This window comes from Erinaceus europaeus, chromosome 7 (assembly GCF_950295315.1).
Source record: "Erinaceus europaeus chromosome 7, mEriEur2.1, whole genome shotgun sequence".
Classification (NCBI taxonomy): domain Eukaryota; kingdom Metazoa; phylum Chordata; class Mammalia; order Eulipotyphla; family Erinaceidae; genus Erinaceus; species Erinaceus europaeus.
In genome coordinates this window covers 113,239,767-113,266,721 of record NC_080168.1, presented here as the reverse complement: position 1 = coordinate 113,266,721, position 26,955 = coordinate 113,239,767, and the positions used below count along the sequence as shown (strand labels likewise).

Here is a 26,955-nt window from a genome sequence, read left to right as displayed (position 1 = left end):
ACTCATGAACCTAAAGGCTGAAATATTGCAGATGAAGATTTGGGGTCTCTGTTTTAGAAATAGCTAGTAGGTCTATTTTAGATATATTTCTTTTTTTAAAATATTTATTTATTCCCTTTTGTTGCCTTTGTTGTCTTATAGTTGTAGTTATTATTGTTGTTGTTATTGATACTGATGTTGTTGTCGTTGGATAGGACAGAGAGAAATGAAGAGAGGAGGGAAAGACAGAGGGGGAGAGAAAGACAGACACCTGCAGACCTGCTTCACCGCCTGTGAAGCGACTCCCCTGCAGGTGGGGAGCCGGGGGCTTGAACTGGGATCCTTACTCCAGTTCTTGTGTTTTGTGCCACATGCGCTTAACCCGCTGCGCTACCGCCCGACCCCTATTTTAGATATATTTCAAAGGTCCCATGACTGCATTAGTTTTTGCCTGAGCCTGACATCTGACATGCAGGTGGACCCAAGTTATTGTCTGGGGAGATGATGTCATAGCTGGAAAAAGGGCTAGAAAGCTGGATCAGGGCAGAGAGTAGCTCCCAAATATGGGGAAAATGTATACATATTGTTGACTATAAAGCCCGTCGATTTGATCTGGGGCCCATATTCAGCATAGGAGCCTGTGTAACCTCTACATCCCTGTAGGTCCAAACTTGCATTCTGTGGTCATCAGTAGGAGCATTCTAAGTATGAGTTTTGTACTATGTTAAGTGTGTGTGTTAAGTAACTAACCCTTAGATTTTTTTTATAACTTTTTTTTTTTTTTAGATTTTATTTATTAATGAGAAATGTAGGAGGAGAGAGAAAGAGCCAAACATCACTATGGTACATGTGTTGCCAGGGATTGAACTCAGGACCTCATGCTTGAGAGTCCAATACTTTATCCACTACGCCACCTCCTGGACCACACTTAGATTTTTTTTTCCCACTGTGTTTATTGCTCGGTCTTGGTGCCTGCATGACAAATCCACAACCCCATAACCACCTTTTCCTTTTTTTTTAAATATATGATAATAGAGAAAAGTAGGGGGAAAGTGAAAGAGGAGGAGGAAGAGTGACACCTATAGAGTACTCTGCTATTTATGAAGTGTTCCTCCCCCCTGTAGGTAGGGATCAGGGGTTTGAACCTGGGTCCTCTTGTGTACTGACTTGTGCACTTTACTGGTTGTGCCGCTGCCCAGTCTCTAACCCTTAGATTCTTGTAATGGGCGTCTCATGTTTGGAGCCAAAGAACAAAAGGAATGACAGTAGGCTGTGATTACCAACAACAGTAGCATCAGAAGTATAAGCTAAAATTTTAGAAAGCCATATTTTTACGTCCTGCTTTTAGTTCCATATATTGGCTATTATAATTTATCTGTGTTTTGAAGTAACTTTGATCTACAAGACTACAAATGTTCTAGAAATGCAGTTTCTCACCCCTTCTAAATGTGTTATCACATGTCACCCACCACTGAAGAACTCCACCAAAGTCCACTAGACCCTCCTCTCCATCATTGCAACCTACTCCACTCTAGCTGTCCCTGGTAGCCTCAGTCCTTCAGTCTGAATCCAAGGGTCTGTCTTCATTGGATATTTCTTGATCCCTTGCTTTGTTTCTTTACTTAGTCCAGATGAGAGAAAGAAAGCACTCAGTGTTTTCCTTTTATTTAAGTTCATTTAGTATTTCTTGTAGGAATGACTCAGAAGTAGTAAATTCCTTTAAACTACCCTTTGCCTGAAAAGCTCCTGATCACTCCTTCAAACCTAATTGATAGCCTGGCTGGATAGAATATTTTTAGATATCTTTCCCATTCAAAACTGTGAATATGTTCTGCCAGTCCTTTCTAGTCTTTAGAGTTTCTGTTGAGAAATTAGCTGATAGTCTTATGGGAGTTCCCTCATAGATGACTCTGCCTTTTTCTTGCTTTGCTTTATATTTTCTCCTTAGCTTTGATCTTTGCCATTTTAATTATTATCTGCCTTGGTGAGCATAGGCTTGGATTTATTTCTCTTGATACTCTCAAATCCTCCTTAGCTCCTCAGCTATTATTTCTTCAAATAATAATTAATCTCTTTCTCTCTTTTCTCCTTCTGGCACCCCTATCATGTGAATATTGCTCCCCTTGTCACTTATATTATTTTCATTTGTTTTCTTAATTTTGGTTGGTTGCCAAGGAAACTGACTTTTTATCATGGATGAGGGAGTCTCTGTGTCCTCAGTGCTTGGATGCAGCACTTTGACCTTTTGCCATGGAAGTTTGTTTGAGATCCAAACCCATTTCTTTAATTAATTAATTAGTTAATTAATTAATTAATGTATTTATTTTGAGACATTTGATCCATTTTCCACTCTCATATTAATTAGTGATTTATGAGACTATAAGTTAATAGGAATATATATATACATATATTTTTTTGGGGGGGGATCCTTGCGCCAGTCCTTGCGTTTTGCACCATGTGAGCTTAACCCGCTGCGCTACCACCTGGCCCCCAGTTTTTTTTCTTTCTTTTTTTTAAATACCATTCCCACCAACAAAGGTCTCCAAACCCATTTCTTTTTTTTTAATATTTATTTTATTTATTTATTCCCTTTTGTTGCCCTTGTTGTTTTATTGTTGTAGTTATTATTGTTGTTGTCGTTGTTGGGTAGGACAGAGAGAAATGGAGAGAGGAGGGGAAGACAGAGAGGAGGAGAGAAAGATAGACACCTGCAGACCTGCTTCACCGCCTGTGAAGCAACTTCCCTGCATGTGGGGAGCCGGGGTTTGAACCGGGATCCTTATGCCGGTCCTTGTGCTTTGCACCACCTGCGCTTAACCTGCTGTGCTACAGCCCGACTCCCTCCAAACCCATTTCTATACATAATTTTCATTGTATGCTGTGAGTTTGTGGTCGTAGGGATAAAGAAAAACAGGTCCTTCTATTTGACCATCATAGCCTCACCCCTAGTTCAGTATATTAAAGGGCATAGATACTGGGACATAGATACTTTGGGAATTCAGTCAGTTGTGTTTTTGCTGGAGCTTTTCCTGGCACGGTGTGGGACTATAATAATGATTTTACTTCAGGGACCCACTAAGCCAACCAGCATTAAGAAAGGTATCAGGGAGCTGGGAGATAGCTTACTTAGTATGGCACTTATCTTACAATTTGAAGGGCCCAGGGTTCAAGCCCAGTAGCCACAAGGATTATCACAGACAGCACAGAGGAGCTTTATGGATGGTAGGGTAATATTTTAGTGTCTGCCTCTTCCTCTGCCTCTCCCCTCTCAAATAGATGAATGAGAAAATTGATGCTGGGAAGGCCAATAAGTGGTGGTATCACGTGTGAGGATCCAGCACCATATTTGGAAAAGGGCATAAGGACTTTTGAACATAGCGTCGTTGTTTTGACATTATAGGTCATTTATTGAACAGCTTTCTAGTTTTAAATAGAATCTGATAAAATTAAGCTTTATATGTTCCTTTATTAAAACAGGAAAAATTTGAAAAGATAATATTTGTTGTTTCTTTTTAACATTTTTATTTATTTATAAAATGAAAATATTGGCAAGATTGTAGGATAAGAGGGGTATGTTTCCACACAATTCCCACCAACAGAACTCCATATCCCACCCTCTCCCTTGAAAACTTTCCTGTTCTTGATCCCTCTGGGAGTATGGACCCAGGGTCGTTATGGAGTACAGAAGGTGAAAGGTCTGGCTTCTGTAATTGCTTCTCCACTGAACATGGGCATTGGCTGGTCAATCCGTACTCCCAGCCTGTCTCTCTCTTTCCCTAGTGGGGCAGGGCTCTGGGGAGGCAGGGCTCCAGGACTCATTGGTGGGGTTGTCTGCCCAGGGAAGTCAGGTTGGCATCATGGTAGCATCTGGAACCTGGAGGCTGAAAAAGAGTTGATATAAAGCAGAACAAATTGTTGACTAATCATGAACCTAAAGGCAAGAATATTGCAGATAAAGATTTGGGGTCTCCATTTTGGAAGAAGCTAGTAAGTAGTTCAATTTTAGGTATATTCCAAGGGGCCAGTGACTTTACTAGTTTTTGCCCGAGTCTGACATCTGCTATGCAGATGGACCCAGGTTATTGTCTGGGGAGATGGTGTCATAGTTGGAAAAAAGAATGAAAAGCTGGATCAAGCAAGAGGATAGCTCCCAAATATAGGGAAAGTATATAAATATTGTTAACTGTAAACCTCATCAATTTGATCTGGGGCCCGTATTCAGCACAGGAGCCTATGTAACCTCTGCACCCCTGTAGGTCTGAGCTCGAATTCTGTGGTCACCACTAGGAACATTCCTAGTCTGCACTAATTTCAATATCCTATTTGTTATTTCTATGTTAGCTGTATAGCTCATAGTTACTTAAAAGCAAATGCCAACTTACTGGACTAATAATTATTGCTATCATCACTGCAGATTGTTCTTCAGCTCGGTATATATACATATATACATACATACATTCCTGTGTGACTATATTATTATGATATGTATAATGAAATATATGTTACTAGACAGAGGAGCACTTCTCTGTGCATGCACAGCCTGAAACCAGTAAGCAGAGAAAACTTGCCCATGACAGAAGTTACCAGAATTAAGACTTTATAATTAGGCAGAAAAGAGCTAATGACTATCATAAGTCAAACTGGCAGCTCCCTGGTCCAGGAGAGGTCCATAGGTCTGGGATAATAAAGTATATATTATAGGTTTTCCAGGCAAGAATTTAAGGCTATAACAGTCAGCTAAAAGTGAGAGGTCAAGTAGTTTAACCAATAGGGTCCAGATTCTATGAGACAGCAGCGTATCAGTCTCAATAATAGTTACAACCAGATAGACACAGGATATTAGCTCCTGCTGTCTTCTTGTAGGCTAGGTCAGTCTTGAGCCTCTGGGTATTCTTTCTACCCAGAAAACCATTTGATGATTTCAGGATGCCTTCGCATTATTTGAGACGATGACTTTTCAGGAGAGGGAGAAAATTTCTCTAAGAGCTTTGTGTTTCGTGATATAGCAGTACTTAACCCTAGCATTTAAGTACTCTTCTCTTTAATACTCTTTCATACTTAACACCCTTTTTAATTTTTTTTAATTTATTGGCTAGAATAGTCAGAAATCAAGAGGGAAGAGGGAAATAGAGAGGAAGAGAGACAGATAGACACCTGCAGCCCTGCTTCACCACTTGCGAAGCTTTCCCCCTGCAAGTGGGGACCGGGGCTCAAACCAGTGTACTTGCGCATTGTAACATGTGCGCTCAACCAGGTGCACCACCAGCCAGCCCCCTTAATACCTATTATTGCTTTAATTTAAAAAAAAATTTTTAAATGTTTTCCCCTTTTGTTGCCCTTGTTGTTTATTGTTGTTGTTATTATTGGTGTTGTTATTGCTGTCGTTATTGTTGGATAGGACAGAGTGAAATTGAGAGAAGAGGGGAAGACGGGGAGAGAAAGACAGACACCTGCAGACCTGCTTTACTGCCTGTGAAGTGAACCCCCTGCAGGTGGGGAGCCGGGGGCTCGAACCGGGATCCTGATACTGGTCCATGCACTTAATCTGCTGTGCCACCACCCGACTCCCTATTGCTTTAATTTATGCTTTTTGTCTGGAGGGTTAAAAAAAGTAATCCAGCCCTGGGATGAGAAGGAGGAAGTGGCAGTAACTGAACTGCACTGCACTATAGTACTGTTGTAACTGTGTGTGTGTTTGTTGTATTGAACTGCAGTATGAAAGCATTTATTTGGAATGTACATGTGTATGTGTATTCATGACCCTGTACAGTGTTCCTTTCCCATGTTATAGACTCCAAAGAGATGATCTCTTACCCTGAGTTAACAATCTTCAAGCTCCACACCACTAATCAGAAATGAAAAGCCTATGCTTTTCAGAAGACTAATTTTATGCCCACATGACACATTTATTAATACTTCACGCCATAACTGGTTAAGAATTGTTCCACTGCTCTTAATGGGCCTTGTGCTCAAACACATTCTATGGCTGTTGTTTTAAACTTTTATTTCCCCTTGGGCAGTAAACCACAATCCAATTTCAATTTCCTTTTTAACTCATTTACTTCTCAAAGATCTAATTTAAGACAGATTAGGTAAAATATTATTGCATTTCATAGGCACCAAGTGACTGCTGCTTAACAGGTAGCCTTAGAAGAATACCAAGCTTCTTACTGCTCCTGGGCTTTGAAGGATCTGCTGTTAGTGCTCAGTGTGGAACAATGGATGAGTCTCCTTGTCTGGATTCTCACCAACAGTTTAATGATTATTACCCAGAATTAGTCACACATGAGATCAACTTTACAGTGCCCTACATATATGCATTTTTTTTCCTTTTAGTCAGTCTGTTACAAATCATCTCTATTCATTCTCTCCCCCATACTCACTTTCTCCCAAGAGTGAGAGAAGTAGGGAAGGCAGGAAAAGGAGAAACAGTGTTATATGTCTGCCAGGCGTCCTTTCCATGCTGTTCCTGCATGCTCCTGAACAGTATTAAGTACTCTTGACCCTGGGCTTGACAGAGTTCCACTTGAAGGAGCTAAGTAATTAATTCAGAAGAGTTCTACCAAGATGTAATATGAAAGAATAAACAATTAATAGGCTTTCTCTTCAAAGTGTGATTTGCTGTGTTGCTATACTTAATATTGTATGCTTCTGAGTATTTTCCAAATTGTGGAGTCTTAGATATCAGAGCTGGAAGATACCTGGGTACATCTATCAGGCAGCCCTCTCTGATTTTATAGATCTGGAGAATGAGATCCAGAGAGAGGTGGACTCACCAGACAGTGAAGGTGGAGAAAGCCACAACACAGTAAAGGCAGGAGGAGAAAGCAAATGTAGGCAGTTTCAAACAGTCCTTTCATCTCCTGGCTCTCAGTCATGGTGAACCTTAGGGGTGGGGTTTTGGGGGTAAAGGCAAAGCTACTCAGATAATTCTTATGGAACCATTCTGGCCTAGGCCAGGAACTGGTATTAGTATATATCAGGGACCAGCCAATTTGGGCCAAGGGCTGTATCAGTTCTGTCATTTATTTTTGTATGACCCATGAACTAAAAAATAGACCTTTTTCATTTTACAGTGGTTGGGGAAAAGGCAAGAGGAATATTTTCCGGTATGTGAAAATGATACAAAACTCAAAATTTTCTTGTTCATGGTTTTTTTTTTTTGGGGGGGGGAACACAGTCACTCTGACTTGTTTGTATCTATACTTATATTTGCACTATAATGGTAGGGCTGATTACCACAAGTAACTACATGATCTGGTCCCATATGAAAGACATCTGCTAATCCTTAATATATTCTGTTTATTGTCTTATGCCAACACGGCTGGCACCAATGTTAAGTGGGAAATTTCTAAACTTTGAAGTACTGACATTGGTCTAAGTTTCTAACACCTTCTTGTTTTATATAAAGAATGCAGTTATAAAAATTGCATTCATAGCAGGTCCAGTGGCTGAGGAATTAGACTTTCTTCTAACTTGTTAGCTGTCTTGGTCTTGCACGATGAGGGCTTTCTCTCTGGTCAAGGCAGCCACTGATGGCGGGAGTGCAGCTGGTACATTGCCTGGCCCTCATTCACTGGGACATGAGCTCAGAGACTTGGGACACTCCTCCTGAGAAGCAAGAAGATTTTCATGAAATGTGACCAGGTTTTTGAAGTTCAAAACATGAGTGTGAAAACGTCTAATTATGTACATTTTATTTTATTTTTTATGACTACAAGTTGGTGGGAGTGTACATGAACACTATTCCCACCACAAAAAGACTGTGTCCAATTCCATCCCCCCCCCCCCCCCGTGGAGCTGAACGTCCACCCTCACGGTCAACCCAGGGTTTTCACTTTGGTGCCCTACTCCAAATTTAGTTAAATTTTAATTAATATTTGATATTTAAAGAAAGGAAATTGTAGCAGCTTTTCACTTTTCCCCATGAGAGGGCTTGAGACCTTGTAACTGAATAATCCAGTTAGAACTCAGTGCTTTTTGATGCCTTAGAAATAGATTTTCTTTGTTGCTATTGTCCAACAAAAGCTAGGAAAGAGAAAGTCCATTCTATAGCTGTTAGATCTGCCTCTCAGGAAAAAGTACTTACCTTGTTCTTTCCGTTCCTAGCTTCCCTCAGTTTGTGAGATTACTCATTTTTTTAAATATAATTTTATTTCTTTCAATGAATTTGAAATAAGAAACAAAACAAAAATGCATTCAAAGGACATAGCTTTAAGTCTATTATTTTAGAAATAAAGCATTTATAAAATTTCTTTTTCCCACAGCACTGCTCAACTCTGGTTTGTGATACTGTGGAGGACTGATGTTTTCTTTACTTTTAAAGTATATCCTCTCGCAGTGCAGTACACTACTTAAAGTATAGAGGATTCCCTTAATTTGAGGAAGTCTAGTGTTGACTAAATATTTATTTTTTGGATAGAAAAAATAGTTATTTTTATTCTTGATGCAGATACAGGATGCAAATATTGGAAAAGTGTGGTGATAAACTACTTATATTTTATGTGCAGTACTTAGTACCCAAATTTTTTGAGATTTCTGCATCATATACAAAGAGTCTTTGATAAAATATTTATACTTGAAAAGTTATGCATTTTAAAACTGTTTAAGGTGACTAGTGTCCCTCAGGATCATTGATCTCCTTGCAAATTCATCCTGTATTATTTCAGAATCCTAGCTGCCTTCAGCTTTTTCTCCAACCAAAGCCTAACAATTTTGGTTTCCCGATTTATTTTCTAACTGTATTTTTCCTCTTCTCCTCTTCACTTCCCACACACATACATGCATTTGCTCATTCACCAGTCAACAGGTGTTTATTGAGTAACTGTGGTTATGCCAGACACTGTGCATTCACTGATTCTGTGGTGCCCTCGGTGCTACCTCCTGACCCATCTTTCCATCACAGAAGAAAGGAATGGAAAGGAGAGAGAGAGGAGAGGATAAATGGAATGTGCAGAGTGCATTACTTTTTTAAAAATAATTTTTATTTATTGGATAGAGACAGAAACGAAAAGGGAGGGGGAGAAAGGGATGAAGGGAGGGGAGGGAAAGGAAAAGGGAGGAGAGGGAGAGGGAGAGAGAGAAAGAGAGACCTGCAGTACTGTTTCAGCACTTGTGAAGCTTCCCAACTACAGGTGGCGGGGGGGGGGGGGGTTTGAATCTATGTCTTTGTGCATTGTGACATGTACACTCAACTGGCTGACTTCAGCCACTGCCTGACCCAGTGTGTTATTTTTTTTTAATTTTTTATTTATAAAAAGGAAACACTGACTAAACCATAGGATAAGAGGGGTACAACTTCACACAGTTCCCACCACCAGAACATTTTTAAGAATACAGTTGCATGTCTTCTTCTGAGCCTAGTAGGTGAATTTGTAAAGGCCAACCTGGTGGTATTTAGATCCTGGGACATAGTCCAGTGCTTCTTTCATTGTTGCCTAGGATCTTTTTAGAGTGTCCCCAGGGGTTCAGATTCTCATTCACCAGAAAATCCTTCTCCCACACCAGTTTCATTCTCTGTCATTTTCCTTGAAATCACCTCAATCTGGCATAGTGAGAGCCATAAAGAGGCTCTAAACTTGGCATAATATATTTCCCTTTGCTGTATGACCTTTGATGGGTGGTGCCCCTCTCCTGAGCTTTTGTTAAATGCTTAGAGGAAAATAACCTCTCCTTCATGTGATTGTTATGAGGTTGAATGAGGAGGTAATTTAAAAGGCTTTTTTTTGTTGTTGTTGTTTTTTCAGAGAGGGTGTTGCTATAGAAACATAGAGAGGTACAAGTAAGTACTTTGGTGTGGGGATTTCAGGAAGGTCCTGTGCTATTTGTTTCTTTGGGAAACCAAAATACGGAATTCAATTCTTGACCTATTTCATCACAGCCCTAGGTCTACTATTTCCTCTTGCTTCCCCTGCATTATTTTCTACTAGGACCTATATAAACTCTAGTACAGCACCAATATTGTTACAGTGCAGTATCAAACTCTGGCAGTGTATTGTTTCCAAAGTGTATGTGGTTCAATACCAGCATAGTTTTTCAACTGGGCAAAGAATGATGTAACTACTAAAACAGGAAGGAAAGAATAGAATATGGGAGAAAACTATTTTTTTTCATCCTTAAGAAAAAACTTCAAAAAATCCTTAAAGTAAGTTACTGAAGTGTATCACTGAAAACATAGTGTCAAATTCAGAATAACCAGTTCTTCTGAGGGAAAAAAGGGGTGTGTTAGGAAAAGGCACAGAAAACTGTATTGAGTGGTCCAGGAGGTGGCACAGTGATAAAGATTTGGACTCTCAAGCATGAGGTCCTGAGTTCGATCCCCAGCAGCACATGTGCCAGAGTGATGTCTGGCTCTTTCTCTCTCCTCCTATCTTTCTCATTAATAAATAAATAAAATATTTAAAAAAAAAAACAAAGAAAACTGTATTGATAAGACATCACTCCATAGGCAGACTGACAGATGCATAGCTGTTTGGGGAGGTTTTGTTTTTTTTTGTTTTGTTTTGTTTTGTTTTGTTTTTGTGGAGCCAGTGCCTCACGCATGCATGATTTCACCATCCTTGGGCTGACTTTTCATTCAGAAAGAGACAGGCATGATACCACAGAACTGGCATACTGTCCAAGTTCAAACTTGAAAGGGTACATGACTTATTCAGAAGCTACCTCTCTCAATTTCTGTCTGTGAATGACATCAGCCCATATTCATCATTGTCTTTCTGACTTAGCTCACTTATCATGATTCCTTCAGGCTCCATCCAAGATGAGGTGAAGAAGGCAAATTCATCATTTTTCATAGTTGAGTGGTATTCCCTTATATATACCGTAACTTTCTCAGCTACTCATTTATTGTTGGTCAACCTGAGCTGCATCTTTTTAAATGACTCTTTTGTGTTCATTTTATTATTGAGATATAATGTATCTGCTAGAACTCTTTTTGAATAGTCCAGTTACTATAAATGAAATCATATGTGGCCTTTTGTTTCAGGATTCTTTCCACAGTATATCTATTTTGATTGTGGCAAAATGCATATAACATACCATTTCAACTATTTTAAAATGAATGATTCATTAGTTATAAAGATATTCATCATATTGTACAAACATGACCACAGTACATTTCCAGAAAATTTTCATCATCTGAATGGAACTATGTACCAATTAAATAATAACTTTCCATCCCCTGCCCCTAGCCCCTACCCCCTAGCATCTTGTAAACTCTAATATGCTTTCTGTCTCTATATAGGTACTTCATATATGTGTAATCAGATAATATTGGATTGTTGGAAAAGTCATGACACATTTTTGCATAGAAAAACTTAGCAAAATACATCTTAACTCTTCCAAGCAGCCCAATATTTACCCTTTGTGTCTGGTTTATTTCATGTAGCATATCTTCGTTGTTTATCCATATTGTAGTATGTGTCAGAATATCATTCCTTTTTAATACTATATAATATCTCACTATATAACTATATCCTGCATTTATCTGCTGATGAATACTTGCATTATTTACATTGTGGGGATATTTTATTTCTTTATTGGGGATTAATGTTTTACATTTGACAGTAAATACAATAGTTTGTACATGCATAACATTTCTCAGTTTTTCACATAACAATACAACTATGGGGAGTTGGGCGATAGAGCAGCGGGTTAAGCACACGTGGCATGAAGTGTAAGGATGGGCATAAGGATCACCTGCAGGGGAGTCGCTTCACAGGCAGTGAAGCAGGTCTGTAGGTGTCTTTCTCTCCCCCTCTCTGTCTTCCCCTCCTCTCTCCATTTCTCTCTGTCCTGTCTACCAAGGATGACATCAACAACAACAACAATAAAAAAACAAGGGCAACAAAAGAGAAAATAAATAAGTAAAATAAATATTTACAAAAACAATATAACTCTGAGGGTATTTTAATAAATAAGTAATGTTTAATAAATAATAATAAATAATGTTTTGTGAACAATTATGCTTAATTATTTATGTGTGGACATCTGCTTTCAACTCCTGGGTACATATGGGATTGCTGTGTCATATGGTAACTCAGTGCTTAACTTTTAAGGTACTGCCATACTGTTTTCCTAAGGGCAAAACCGGGCTTTATTCCCACTAGCAAAGTAAAAGGGCTCCACTGTCTCCACATCCTTGCTAACATTTATATTCCATGTTGTTTTTTTTTTTTTTAATTTTTTATTTAAGAAAGGATTAGTGAACAAAAGCATAAGGTAGGAGGGGTACAACTCCACACAATTCCCACCACCCAATCCCCATAACCCACCCCCTCCCATGATAGCCTTCCCATTCTCTAGCCCTCTGGGAGCATGGACCCAGGGTCGTTGAGGGTTGCAGAAGGTAGAGGGTCTGGCTTCTGTAATTGCTTCCCCGCAGAACATGGGCGTTGACTAGTCGGTCCATACTCCCAGTCTGCCTCTCTCTTTCCCTAGTAAGGTGTGTCTCTGGGGAAGCTGAGCTCCAGGACACATTGGTGGGGTCTTCAATCCAGGGAAGCCTGTCCAGCATCCTGGTGGCATCTGGAACCTGGTGATTGAAAAGAGAGTTAACATACAAAGCCAAACAATTTGTTGAGCAATCATGGATCCCAAGCTTGGAATAGTGGAGAGGAAGTGTTAGGGAGGTACTCACTGCAAACTCTAGTGTAATCCTGCTTTCAGGTATATATTTTGCAGTAGTTTATGGATACGTGTGCACATACGCTCTCTCTCACAGAAACTGGTGTATGTCTAGGTTATGGGACTTTGTTAGAAAGTGAACTACCTGAGATGAAATTAGAGTGTACTATAAAAGGAAAGGTCTCACCCGAGTAATGAAGCTGAAGGGTTGTCATTCCACACGTGAAGTCTCTGGATACACTCTGAGGTGAAGCATGTTGAGATGGCAATCGTTGCTTTGGTTAGGTAGTGATCGGCGGATGCAATATTATTTGGTTTGGATTGGGAGATGCATACGGGAAAGTGAGCCCTATCCAAGGGTGCCAGGACTGGGGGAAGTAGGGGCTCTATAGTGAAGATGTGAGGTTCCTGCTGTCTTAGGGTTCAAAAAGACAATCAATAGTTAATGTTATCATCACATTATTTGTTAATTGGGTTAACTTTGAAAAGTCCCTTTGTTATGGTTTGCTGTACAGTACCCAGTATCTTGTATATAGCTGTGCTATTGGAAGCTTCTAATCTACTTGGTCTAGGCTTTTGAGAGAGTCCGCATATCAAATACGTAGCCTATCTATTAAAAAGATTCAGTTTGTCTTTTGAGAACCTTTGAGACATACAATTGATTTCCCCCTCTCATATCAATTAACTACTGATTTATATGTCTACATTTTGCTAGGAGTGTACATAAACACCATTCCCATCACCAAAGGACCGTGACCCATCCCTCCCGCCCACTCCCACCCCCCACTGGCCCAGGAAGCTACATGTCTACCCCTCACCACTGGGTTTTTACTTTGGTGCCCTACTTACAATTTATATTTACATTTATATTCCATGTTTTTTTAAAAAAAAATTCAGCTTGACCAACAGGCTAGCTTTGCCTGCTTTGCCATGAGTGCTACTGGGCTTAAGCCACTACCCTGGGGGAAGCTTCCATGCTGTGGAGTCTTCCTTTCTCTCCCTTTGTCTCTCTATGAAAATCTGAAAATGTTATCACAGAGCAGAAAATCACAGTGGTGAAAAAAGAAAAGTGATAACCATTCTGGTAGGTGCAAAGTGTTATCACATCTTAGTTTTCTTTGCATTTCCCTAATGACTACTGATGCCAGACTTTTTTTTTTTTTCTTAATTGGGTGAACAGTGGTCTACAGGACAGTTGTTGAAACATGGACACAATTTCTCATCACCATGACAGGTCTCTGCAAAATATTCTTATCCCCAGTTAGAGTTGTATACTTGTTTTTGCAGAAATGTCTATTCAGTCCTCTGCCTATTTTTGTACTAGGCAATCTTTTTTCTGTTAAGTTATGAGGGTTTTTTTTTTAAAATCTATACTGGCTCCTACACACTTATTAGAGACATGATTTGCAGATATTTTTTCCAACTCTGGGGCTATCATTTCACTTTGTTGAAGATGTCGTGTGTTGCACAAAAATTTTGAATTGTGTGAAGTCTAAAATCCATTATGTTTTTTGTTTTGTTTTATTTTTTGTGGGGGCTTTAAATGTCACATCTATCGTGAAGTTATTATCTAACCTAAGGATGTGAAGGTTGGCATTTACGCTTTCTTTCGACAGTTTTATAGTTTTTCACTATTACATTTAGATATCTGATCCATTTTGCATTTAGTTTTTTATAAAAAAAAAGTGAAGTGGAAGTTCAGATTTATTCATTTGCATGTTGTTGTGCAGATGCGCTGGCACTTTTTGTGGAAGACTCCCCCCCCCCCCCATATATGTTTTCTTGGCATTCTTGTCTAAAACTACTTGACCTTAGTTGTGTCTTTGGACTAAGAGTCTCTGGCTCTCATTCTAATCTATTAACAGTGTAGCTGTCCTTATGTTAGTATGCTTGTACTGGTTGCTATAGCTTGTAGTAAACATTGAAATGGGGATGTTTGAATCCTCAACTCTGTTATTCTTTAAGATTTGCTTTTATTTACTAGGCAAAGAGAAAGGAGGATCACTCTGGTACATGTGATGCCAGGGATCAGACTCAGGACCTTATGCTTGAGAGTCCAACACTTTATCCCCTGTGCTACCTCTCAAACTTTCTGTTCTTATTTTTCAAGATTATTATTATTATTATTATTACTTAGTTGTCACTGGGGTTATCACTAGGGCTTATTGTCTGCACTATGAATCCACCACTTCTGGAAGCTTGCTCACTCCTTCCCTCTCTTCCGCCTTCCTTCCTTTCTCTTTCCCTTCCCTTCCCTCCCTCCTTCCCCTTTCCCATCTTCTTTCCTTTTCTTTCCTCTTCCTCTATTTCTTTCTTTCTTTCTTTCTTTCTTTCTTTCTTTTTATAGAGACAGAGGAATTAAGAAGGAAGAGGGAGATAGAGATTGAAATAGAGATCAAGACACCCACAACATTGCTTCACTGCTCATGAAACTTACCCTCCTGCAGGTGGGGACCAGAGACTTGAACCTAGGTTCTTGCACATAGTAATGTGTGCACTCCACCAGGTGTGCCACTGCCTGGCCTTTTTAAGACAATTTTGTCTACTCTAGTTAGCTCTCTTGCATTCTTCTATGAATTTTAGGATCAGCTATTAATTTCTGCCCAGGAACATAGTTGAAATTTTGACATAAATTACGTTGACTCTCCCAGCCATTTGGGGAGTACTGCCATTGTAACAGTATTAAGATTTTAAAACCTGAGCACTACATGTCTTTCAATGTATTTAGATCATCTTTCACTTTTGGATTATGTTTTGTAATTTTCATGTGTGCAAATCTTGTACTTTTGCTAAATTTAGTAGGTCGTTATTCTTTTCAATGTTATTATAAATGGTATTTTCTTTTTTCTGGCACATCTATTAAACTTTATCTACTTAATTATTTGATAGGACAGAGAGAAATTGAGAGGAAAGGGGTAGAGTGAAAGAGAGGCACCTGTAGCACTGCTTCACTACTAATAAAACTTCTTCCCTTTAAGTTGGTTCTGAGAACTTGAACCCAGGTCCTTGTGCATGGGAACGTGTGCACTTAAGATGCACGATCCCCCAGCTCCCTATTGTTTTCTTAACTTCATTTCAGGGGTATTAATTTTACTAGTGTTTAGAAATACAGTGTATTTTTGCATATTGATTTTGCATCTTAAAACCTTGATGAACTTGTGTATGTTTATATTCCTTATGGTATTCAGCGTGCAAGATTATTTTACGTGTAAGTGAAATCATTTTACTTTCTTATGTCTGCAGCAGTAGACGGGGTGAGAGTGTACATGGTCTTGTTCCTGATTTTAAATCTTCCTGTATTTTTTTTATTAAATGAGATATAACAGTGTATCTTTTCATAGATGCCATTTACAGGTTAAGAGAGGTGAGCAATGTTCTGGTATTAAAAAAAATAGATAAAGGGAGTCTGGCGGTAGCGCAGCGGGTTAAGCCCATGTGGCGGGTTAAACGCATGTAGCGGGTTAAGCCCATGTGGCGGGTTAAGCGCATGTGGCGGGTTAAGCGCATGTGGCGGGTTAAGAGCATGTAGCGGGTTAAGCACATGTGGTGGGTTAAGCGCAAGGTCCGGCATAAGGATTCCGGTTCAAGCCCCTGGCTCCCCACCTGCAGGGGAGTCGCTTCACAGGCAGTGAAGCAGGTCAGCAGGTGTCTATCTTTTTCTCCCACTCTCTGTCTTCCCCTCCTCTCTCCATTTCTCTCTGTCCTATACAACAACATCAGTAACAACAACAATAAAACAAGGGCAACAAAAGGAAATAAATATTTTTAAAAAAGAACTATTCCAGTACTCTTTGCCTGGCTTTAAAAAACATAGATAAAAAAAAACATTGCTGGGAGTCGGGCGGTAGCACAGCTGGTTAAGCACACGTGGTGCAAAGCACAAGGACTGGCGTAAGGATCCTGGTTCGAGCCCTCAGCTTCCCACCTGCAGGGGAATCGCTTCACAGGCGATGAAGTAGGTCTGCAGGTGTCTATCTTTCTCTCCCACTCTGTCTTCCCCTCCTCTCTCCATTTCTCTCTGTCCTATACAACAACAACAACAATAAAACAAGGGCAACAAAAGGGAAGGAATATTTTAAAAAAGAACTATTCCAGTACTCTTTGCCTGGCTTAAAAAAAAATAGATAAAAAAACCATTGCTGGGAGTCGGGCGGTAGCACAGCTGGTTAAGCACACGTGGTGCAAAGCACAAGGACTGGCGTAAGGATCCTGGTTCGAGCCCTCAGCTTCCCACCTGCAGGGGAGTCGCTTCACAGGCGATGAAGCAAGTCTGCAGGTGTCTCTCTTTCTCTCCTCCTCTCTGTCTTCCCCTCCTCCCTTCATTTCTCTCTGTCCTATCTAACAATGATGACATCAATAACAACAATAATAACTACAACAGCAATAAAAAAAAACAAGGGCAACAAAAAGGGAAAATTAATTAATTTTTTAAAAATTTTAAAAACCATAGCTATGGCTGTGCACCTGGTTGAGCACACATATTACAATGCTCAAGGACCCAAGTTCAAGCCCCGAGTCCTCACCTGCAGGGGGGAAAGCTTTGCAAGTGGTAAAGCAGTGTTGCAGATGTCTCTTTTTCTGTCCTTCCATATCAACCCCTTCTCTCTGGATTTCTGGCTGTCTCTATCAATAAATAAAGATAATTTTAAAAAATTAAAATACATTGTTAATAAATTGGTGATGTGTCTGTTAAATAGCTGACTCACAAATGTCCTGTAATCATCAATGAGAAAGATAGAATAAACAGCTGTGTGTTATATTGCAGAAAGAAAAAAGAAAGTTTCCTTCTTTTTCTAGTTTGTTGAATATTTTTACTGTGAAAGAGTGTTGTATCTTTTTTCTTAAATGTGTTTTCTATGGCTATTAAAATGATCGTGTAGTTTCTGACCTTTATTAATGTGTTGTTATTACATTGATTTTTCTTATATGTGTTAAACCATCTGCATTGCTAAGATTTCTTGATTATGTTATATAACCCTTCTTATATGCTCCTAATATTTTGTGGGGGCTTTTAAAAAAATCTATATTCATAAAGGGCATTAATCTATAGTTTTCTTATGATTTCTTTGTCTGGTTTTGTGCTAAGGAAAATAAGCCTTATATAAAGAGTTGGGAGGTCCACCCTTTACCTTCTGTTTTTTGGAAGAGTTTTTGAAGGATTGGTATTCATTCTTTAAACATTCGGTAGAATTACTCAGTGAAGCCATATGGTCCTGGGATTTTCTTTGGGGATTCATTTTTTGATGCAAGGTACGAAAGAGTATTTATAGTGTAGTCTAATTTCATAGTTTTTTTTTTTTTAAGCTATAGCTGTGGGCTTGTATTTATACTGAAAATATATACAAGAAAAGATACCACTGGATACAAAAAGCTACCTTTGGATAACGAGCTGGGACATTAGTTTATGTTCCCTTTAAAAAAAAAAAATTGTGCAGGGCCAGGAGATAGTTCACCTAGTAGGGTAAATGCTCCTGTACTTCATGAGGACCTTGTTTTGAGCTCCATCATCATGAGCAGCAAGGAAAAACTCCATGTGTGGTGGAATGATAGTATAGTGTCTCCTTTCTCTGTGTCTGTTTATCTTTATTCTCTCCCTCTCCCTCTGTCTCTCTCTCTCTCTTTGTCTCCTTCCCTCCCTCTCTTCTTCCCTCCCTTCCTGGAAAATAAAGAATGAAAAAATTAGTATCCACCTTCACTCAGTGGTGATACCACACATGAGCAGGGTTCATCCCCCTGGTGTTACATTAAATATAAATGAGACTACATAGTGATTATGCAAAAGACTTTCATGCCTGAGGCTCCTAGCTCCCAGGTATATCCTGGGACCAGCATAAGCCCAGGGTTGAGCGGTGCTCTGGTCTCTCTATATCTTGCTTTCATTAAAATAGAAATTAATGAAATATTAATAAAATTAATATGTATTACTTTAAATTAAAGATAGAAACACTACCAGGGGATAGGTGATGGTGCATCTGGTTGATCACACATGTTATAGTATGCAAGGACCTGGGTTCAAGCCTGCAGGGGGAAAGCTTTGCAAGCGGTAATGCAGGGCTGCAGGTGTCTTTCTATTTATTTATTTATTTATTTAGCCTCCAGGGTTATTGCTGGGGCTCAATGCCTGCACTACAAATCCACTGCTGCTAGAGGCCATTTTTCCCATTTTGTTGCCCTTGTTGTAGTTGTTAGTTATTGTTGTCATAGCTGTTGTTGTTGGATAGGACAGAGAGAAATCGAGAGAGGACAGGAAGACAGAGAGAGGGAGAGAAAGACAGACACCTGCAGACCTGCTTCACTGCCTGCGAAGCGATCCCCCTGCAGGTGAGGAGCTGCGGGTTGGAACCAGGATCTTTATGCTGACCCTTGCGCTTTGCACCATGTGCATTTAACCCGCTGCATTACCACCCAGCCTCTGCAGGTGTCTTTCTGTCTCCCTCCCTGTCACCCCCTTTGCTGTCAATTACTGGCTGTCTCTATCCAGCAAATAAATAAATAAATAAATATCATTTTTTAAAAAATTTAAAGAAACATTATCATATGACCATTTGCTCTGCAACTGTGTACTAAGGTCAATGGCCTTATTTTCTTTGGAACTCGTAGTCTACCAGACCCCCACATCTCTTTCCAGATTTCTGGTATGCCCCTTGTCCTGCTCTCTTCTGTTCTTTATTAGCATTGCTCTACTTGTCAGTTCCCTGAAAATTGCCTACAGTTATGCAACTGTACCTTTACATTGTGTGTGTGTGTGTGTGTGTGTGTGTGTGTGTGTGTGTGTGTATTGCCAGGCTTTGCACATGCATGATCCCATTGCTCCAAGGCTACTTTTTAAAAAATTATTTCAAAAGGAAAAGGAGGAGAAAGAGACAGAGAAGGACTAGTACTGCAGAATCACTCCAGTGTCTATGTGATGTCTCTTGGCGTCATGCATGGTCCTCCTCTGTGGTACCAGGGCTTGAGCCTGGGCCCTCACATGTGGTAAATAGTTTACTCTACCAGGTGAGCTATCTCCCAATCCTGCAGGACTATACATTCTCTGCATTCTGCTTTCCTTGTCAACTTTTCTTTATCTGGCCAACATCTATTTAAATATCTATTTATCCTTTAAAACCCCTTCCAAATATTAGGTATCTTCCTTTGTGTACACTCCCCAATTCCTTTTCTTTTCATTCTCCAGATAGAGGCAAAAATATTTCTCTTTTGTGGCTTCTCATATATTATACATTTTTACAGCAGAACTTTATATTTACCCAGTGTCATAATTTCTAGTCCACATATATGTCTCCCCCCATATCCAATATAATTTCATTAAGTTTCGTGTCTCTGAAGTTTAGCACAATGCTTGACACAAACAAGATGTTCAGAAATATTGCAGTTAAGTTTATAATACTGGAAAAGGCATTCGGGGTAGGATGGACAATATAAGCAAAGGCCAAAGTTGTGAATTACTATAATATGAACCAGTTTAGCAAGACAGGAAAATCCATGCTGAGAAATATGAATGGTTTTAGCAAGACTGATAATATAGACTCACAAAGTCTAATAGAGTAGACTTGGTAGCTAACTATTGGTGAAATAACGAATCCTCACTTCCTTCAAGTCTCTGCTCAAATCTCTTCTCACTTGTTTTACCCTGACCTGACAAAATGGTCAGCTCTCCATTCATTCATGCCCTGGCACAGCACTCTCAAACTCCCTTTCTCTAAACTCTTTCCTTTTTTCTACAACATTGATCAAATTCCATATAACTTACTTACTCATTGTTTTGCATTTACTGTCTGTCTTTCCATTTAGAATACAGGTGACTCAGATGAGATAGGCCTGTTCACTGGTATTTCCCAGACACCCGCATCACTGTCTGGCCCATAGTAGTCACTCACTAAATAATTTTTAAATAAATTTTATATTAATGAGCTTTATATTTGGCCTAGATACCTGGCATAGTTATGTAAATTTAAGCTTAGTTCAGAAAGAGATAAGCTTATTCTGTAAAGATGCCATCTATTTGTAATATAATCTGGGGCGGGGCTGGGAGAGGGATGTTAATGTTAATGTTTATGTTTCCTTGCCTTGGAAGCCAATTGGGAAATAAAAGTTATAAGTACATTTGAGTTTATTTCTTGCCTAGAAAAAAGGCCTCAAGTGGTGATTTATTCTCTTCCCATGCTTTAACAATTTTTCTTCTTCTTTTTCCACAGACCTTTGTAGTATTAAACAGAGGGAAAACTCTCTTCAGATTTAGTGCCACGCCTGCCTTGTACATTTTAAGCCCTTTTAACCTGATAAGAAGAATAGCTATTAAAATTTTGATACATTCATATCCTTTTCTACAATGGGGAGTGCAGCAATTGCATGGTTGCTGATGTTTATTTCTGAATTTTGACAGTTGAATTGTATATTAAGTATTTTTTTAAATTTTTATTTATAAAATGGAAATATTGGCAAGACTATAGGATAAGAGGGGTACATTTCCACACAATTCCCACCACCAGAACTCTGTATCCCATCCTTTCTTGAAAGCTTTCCTATTCTTGATCCCTCTGGGAGTATGGACCCAGGATCATTATGGAGTGCAGAAAGTGAAAGGTCTGGCTTCTGTAATTGCTTCTCCACTGAACATGGGCATTAGCAGGTCAATCCATACTCCCAGCCTGTCTCTCTCTTTCCGTAGTGGGACAGGGCTTTGGGGAGGCAGGGCTCCAGGATTCATTGGTGGGGTTGTCTGCCCAGGGATGTCAGGTTGGCATCATGGAATTTGCTGAAAAGAGTTAAGATATAAAGCAGAGCAAATCGTTGACTAATCATGAACCTAAAGGCAAGAATATTGCAGATGAAGATTTGGGGTCTCCATTTTGGAAGAAGCTAGTAAGTAGTTCAATTTTAGGTATATTCCAAGGGGCCAGTGACTTTACTAGTTTTTGCCTGAGTCTGACATCTGCTATGCAGATGGACCCAGGTTATTGTCTGGGGAGATGGTGTCATAGTTGGAAAAAGGACTGAAAAGCTGGATCAAGCAAGAGGATAGCTCCCAAATATGGGGAAAGTATATAAATATTGTTAACTGTAAACCTCATCAATTTGATCTGGGGCCCATATTCAGCACAGGAGCTTATGTAACCTCTGCACCCTTGTAGGTCTGGGCTCGAATTCTGTGGTCACGGCTAGGAACATTCCAGGCTGCACTAATTTCAGGAGCCGTATATTAAGTATTTTAACAGTAAAGCTACTGACAGTCCCACCAGTCAAAAAGTTAAGTGTGAACTGTCAAATCCTGAGCTGAACTCCAGCAAATTCTTTTTTCTTAAAATATTATTATGGGAATTTGGAATTTTGTTGGTATTTATTAAGCAGGACAAATTAAGATGGTGACCTTTTACTGAGGGCTTCATTTTCTAAGGGGTTTATACCTTAGTATTTTTCACCCTGAGGTGGATTATTCAAAATTTTTTTTAATGTATTGAAGTCCAATGTTAGGATGTCTTGAAAAATTTTGTTACAAATAGTTGAACGAGTGCTTTAGAGATCTATCTTGAATCTTTTCTGTTGGTTTTACTCCCATTGAAAGGAAAATTGTAATTTATTTGTTTGGCATAACATTTTACCTTAATGTGGGTGAACATATGACAGATGAAAAAACTATATAATCGGTTAGCTGTTCTGCATGATGATTTTGAACTTTCTTCGTTAGTATTTAATTTGACAATGCTTAGTCTCAGGCTACTGTATCACTCAAGCAGGTTGGTGTTGAAATCAACAGTTTCAGCTTGGAGAATTCATTTGCTGACTTTTTACTGCATTTTATGAACTAAAGATTGTTAAAAACTGAGCCTGAAATGAGTGGCTTAGAAGCAACATAATTCTGAAATCTGAAGGTTTACAGGAAGTAAGTAATTCACAATGGAATTCTCCCCTTTTGTTGGGTCAGGAGATAGTGTTTTTTTTTTCTTTTCTAAGCAGATAAATTATTATTCTCTGAAGAAAAATGCAGCTGTAGAAGAGAAAAATTCAACTGTTAGAGAAGTAAAAAAAAAAAAAATCCTCCATTAGTAGACTGAAGATAGTGAGTGCCATTAGCAAGAACATCAGTTAGTAACAAATAGAATATGGCTTTCATACTTGTTAAAATCACAGTTTGAGTTTGAGTAACTCATACAGACCTAAAGCAATGTCATTTTTTTTCAGTGGATGAGACTAGAAAGATCGTGGATGGAACTGAAATAATAATAAAGTGGTTTGCTATCTGTCAATATTTCTGCACTTTCAGAATGATCGGAGCAATTTGTCCATTTCCTTAGAGGAGTATGATACAGATGTTCTTAAAATATTTGCCCAATGTGCCACAACTGGTCAAACTCAGCACATATTAACTATTGTTTTGTCATCCACCCTCTGTTCAGTCTACTGTAGCCATTTGGGAAACTAGGAAAATATGATGAATATAAGTTACATGTAGATTTTCAAGTAACTAGTTGTGCAAGGTAATTGAGAGTAATGAATACTGAATAACACCTATACAATTTAATTTATTTTCTCCCTTGATGACTTTGAAACATATTAGAATGATAGATTTCTGGTTACTGTGTATAAAAATATTAGCAATTTGTTCTATACTTGAGGCAAAAATAGCTAGGGCAGAAAGTTTTATCCAAGAGGAATGTTTTGTCCCAGAAGAATAGAACAGTAACAGCATTCTGCTCTGTCCCTCCCAGATCAGATGTGGAGCCACATACGTGGTGGCATCTGTGTTGATGATAACAACAGCTTTCATGATCACTTCACCTTTTCCTCATGTTCTGTAGTTTGCTTCTTTTCAGGTTATTGATTTAGATCTCATGATATCTGATGTAAAAAAATTTTTTTTCTATGGGGTGGGGGGTCAGGCCAGATATTGTATCTTCTCCCTTGACTCTGCCCTACAGTATTTAGCATGATCATTATGTGCACTATTTTGACCAACTGTGTATTCATGACTTTTAGTAACCCTCCCGAATGGTCGAAGAATGTGGAGTAAGTAGTCCTTTATTTACTTTTGCCTGCTTGATGGTTTTTAAAGATTTCTAGTCACTGAATCTTGCTTTGCCATAGCTTACCCATCAAGGATATAGATTTGCTATTACCAACTATTTTATTTCACAGAAGGGATAAAGGATACATGTGGAGTTTAGGAAGTCAACTCTAGAAAGTGGAAAGTATGATCTGGAGGTCACAGTCCTTCACCTCCACCCTTTCCTGAGTCCTCAGTGCCTTTGGGTGCAGCCCCAACACCCTTCATACCCTCAGTTCCTGGAAACAAATCACCTTCTCCGTTTTTAGGTTTCCCTTTCTTTTTTGACATTTCTAAAGCTGAAAATAGTTCAAGGGCCTCCTCACTAGTTTAAAAGGATTATGTAAAAGACGGCAAGCAGAGTTACTTATTTATTTATTTATTTATTTATTTGGCCCTGCCTGCAGGACCTAATAGAACATTCAGAGTTCATGGTTTGTACATTTCACTAGTTTCATTCAAGCATCTCTTCCCCTCCCTTACTCCTTTCCTGCTACATGGACTGCTACATTGTCTGTCTTCTGTCTCTATTTTTGAAGCCATTCAAACCTTAAAAATTCATCTAAAGTTCTTACTTGTTTAGTAGTAATTCCTTCAAGCTATTCATTTCTTTGACAGGTACACATTCACAGGGATTTATACATTTGAATCACTAGTGAAAATCATTGCAAGAGGTTTCTGCATAGATGGTTTTACCTTTTTACGGGATCCATGGAACTGGTTAGATTTCAGTGTCATCATGATGGCGTAAGTTCTCTGCTTACTTCATTGGTGTTCTGGGTGTGAGACTGTGCGTGTGGTTGTACTTATGGGTGTGTTTGTTTGGCAGTGTTTTAAGTGTAAATTTGTGGGCACAGTTTTAGTAGGGATTAATAATAACCATGTAAGGATGTAGGGGTTATGCCTGTGATTCTTGCCTGGAGGACTTCTTGTGTTCGGGCAATGACATTTATATGAGATATTTATATGAGAGAGAGTAAGCAGAGGCTTTATAGCTGGGAGAAAGAATGAAGGGGCAGTAGGAAGTGATTCCCCATTGATACTACCTTGTATTTCCTTCCCTCTTATAAAAATGATCAAAGTTTATAAGACTTATCAACTAGGGAGCCTCAGTAAAGACTCAACATATCTTAGATATAAAACTTAAGCTAGGGGGATGGGGTGTAGCACACCAGGTTAAGCGCACATTGTGCAAAGCACAGGGACTGGTGTGAGGATCCTGGTTCGAGCCTCCACCTCCCCACCTGCAAGGGAGTTGCTTCACAAGTGGTGAAGCAGGTCTGAAGGTGTCTGTCTTTCTCTCCCCGTCTCTGTTTTCCCCTCCTCTCCAGATTTCTCTCTGTCCTATCCAACGACAACAGCTGAAATAACAACAATAACAACAAGTAAGGGTAACAAGGGAACAAAAATGGGAAAAATGGTGCAGGCACCAAGCCCCAGCGATAACCCTGGAGGCAAAAGAAGGAAAAAAAAAAACAAAAGAAAAAAATTAAGCTGAAAATCTATTTTCTAGGTATATTACATCACGTGGATTCTGTGAGACTGGCTAATGTTGTAGGCCTTTGGAGCACATTTTAGAGAAAGTTATTCAGATTGGTCACTTTCTGCAGAGTTACTGACTAGAACATAAAACTTTGTCTAGAAACTAACTCCACATTGGCATGCTAGCTATTGTTAATTTCTGTTGTTTTAACATAATAGCTCTTTAGTAAACTTAATTAATGATTTAAAAAAAGAGTTATAGTAGGCTTTTAATGTTTATTTCCAGGTTGGGGAAACACTGTGTTTTGGTGGAAGTAGTATTGTAGCTTATGCATCTGTGCCTATATGTAGGTATATGAAAAGATTGATTGCATTTCTGTATGTATGGACCTGAACTTAAGGTAGAAAGATGTTTTTCAACTTTAAAATGTTAATGAAACTTGTATTTTGCTTTTCTGTTATATTAAGGTAATAGCTTAGCTTTTCTGAATTGCAAATACATATTGATATACATTTCAAGTTTAATTGCTTTTGCTAGACATAAAGCTGATGATAAAATAGGTACATGACACAGTGTGTGCACTAATCCCATCGTCTGGATTTCCCTGAGCCCCTTTTGTATGCCATTAGGTTAAAGCTTCATCTGTAGACATGACTACAAAGACATGCATAAAGCTCCTGGGTGCCGAGTCCTATACATATAGCCATTTCCTCATCTCTTGCCATTATCAACTAGGAAGTTATCTTAATGAAGATTTGTTTTTATGGGGATCCTGATGCTGAAATTTGGGAACAAAGGTCCTTGCTTTCCTTTTTATTAAAAAAAATGGGCTAAGTAGTCATTCTGATTGGTGTCAGCATATTGCTATGCCTATTAAGAGAGTAAACCCCTCAAACCTGGTTATATGAGTTCTTTCAAGCATATGTTAAAATTCTCTTTGCCCAAGTGGGGAAAAAAATATGTTCCTAGATGTTTATATTTGAAACTTTTTTCTTTTTCAAGGAAAGAAAATTAAAACCATAGCTTGTATATAAGACCCTTTCTCCCCCCCCCCCCCCCAATTCTCAACCCCTCGCCCAGTGGTACCATTACAAGTTAACTTTGGTTTGATTCTGCAGGTATATAACAGAGTTTGTAAACCTAGGCAATGTTTCAGCTCTACGCACTTTCAGGGTACTGAGGGCTTTGAAAACTATTTCGGTAATCCCAGGTAAGATGGCCCGGGGTTGGTGTTAGGTGTTGGGTTAGGGCCCTGACGTGACGTATTGTACTTTTTTGTTTTGTTGTGGTTTTGTTTTTTTTCCCTTTGGTGTTTGTGTTTGTGTCTGTGTTTGTCATTTGTGTCTGTGTGTGACCTCCCTTACTACAGATATGTGACAGAGTTTGTGGACCTGGGCAATGTCTCAGCGCTGAGAACATTCAGGGTTCTCCGAGCTTTGAAAACTATCTCTGTAATTCCAGGTGAGAAAATTTAAACAGAAGACTGACTTTGCCTCATCGCCTCTATCCCTGCTATTCATTTCGCCCACCACATTCTAAACCAGCATTGGCACAGTTGATATGGCCTTGCATTCGCATGCTTTTTTCTGGGCACCATTCTCTGGAATGGCCCTTTCGTCCTTCATTTTCTTGGACAGTGCTTGCCAGGCATGCGGCCTTCATTACATTCATGCTTTTGAAAAGGCATGTGCTTAAATCCATTGGATCTTCCAATATCTGGGGAAAACAATTGGTCACAGAACTGTCTTTTTGACTGTATCCCATTTGCTTCCTGGCCTCGTGGAATTACAGTAATTACAACATTCACCATCATTCCATTGCTTGTTTG

At 39.1% G+C, this 26,955-nt stretch overlaps 1 protein-coding gene across 4 annotated transcripts in view; it reads left to right on the top strand.

Moving 5' to 3' along the window:
- Positions 1–26,955, top strand: part of SCN8A (sodium voltage-gated channel alpha subunit 8) — a 185,833-nt gene that overhangs the window by 60,480 nt on the left and 98,398 nt on the right. Inside the window, exons 3-6 of one of the 4 annotated variants that reach the window (XM_060195347.1) lie at positions 20,799–20,917; positions 23,518–23,607; positions 24,263–24,391; positions 26,497–26,588. The exons of 1 other annotated variant lie outside the window; for it this stretch is intronic. In XM_060195347.1, the coding sequence (XP_060051330.1) occupies positions 20,799–20,917; positions 23,518–23,607; positions 24,263–24,391; positions 26,497–26,588 (430 nt within the window). Of the gene's footprint in view, positions 1–20,798; positions 20,918–23,517; positions 23,608–24,262; positions 24,392–26,245; positions 26,338–26,496; positions 26,589–26,955 lie in introns of those variants that run through there. 2 more of the 4 variants (XM_060195345.1, XM_060195348.1) reach the window with 2 other exon arrangements.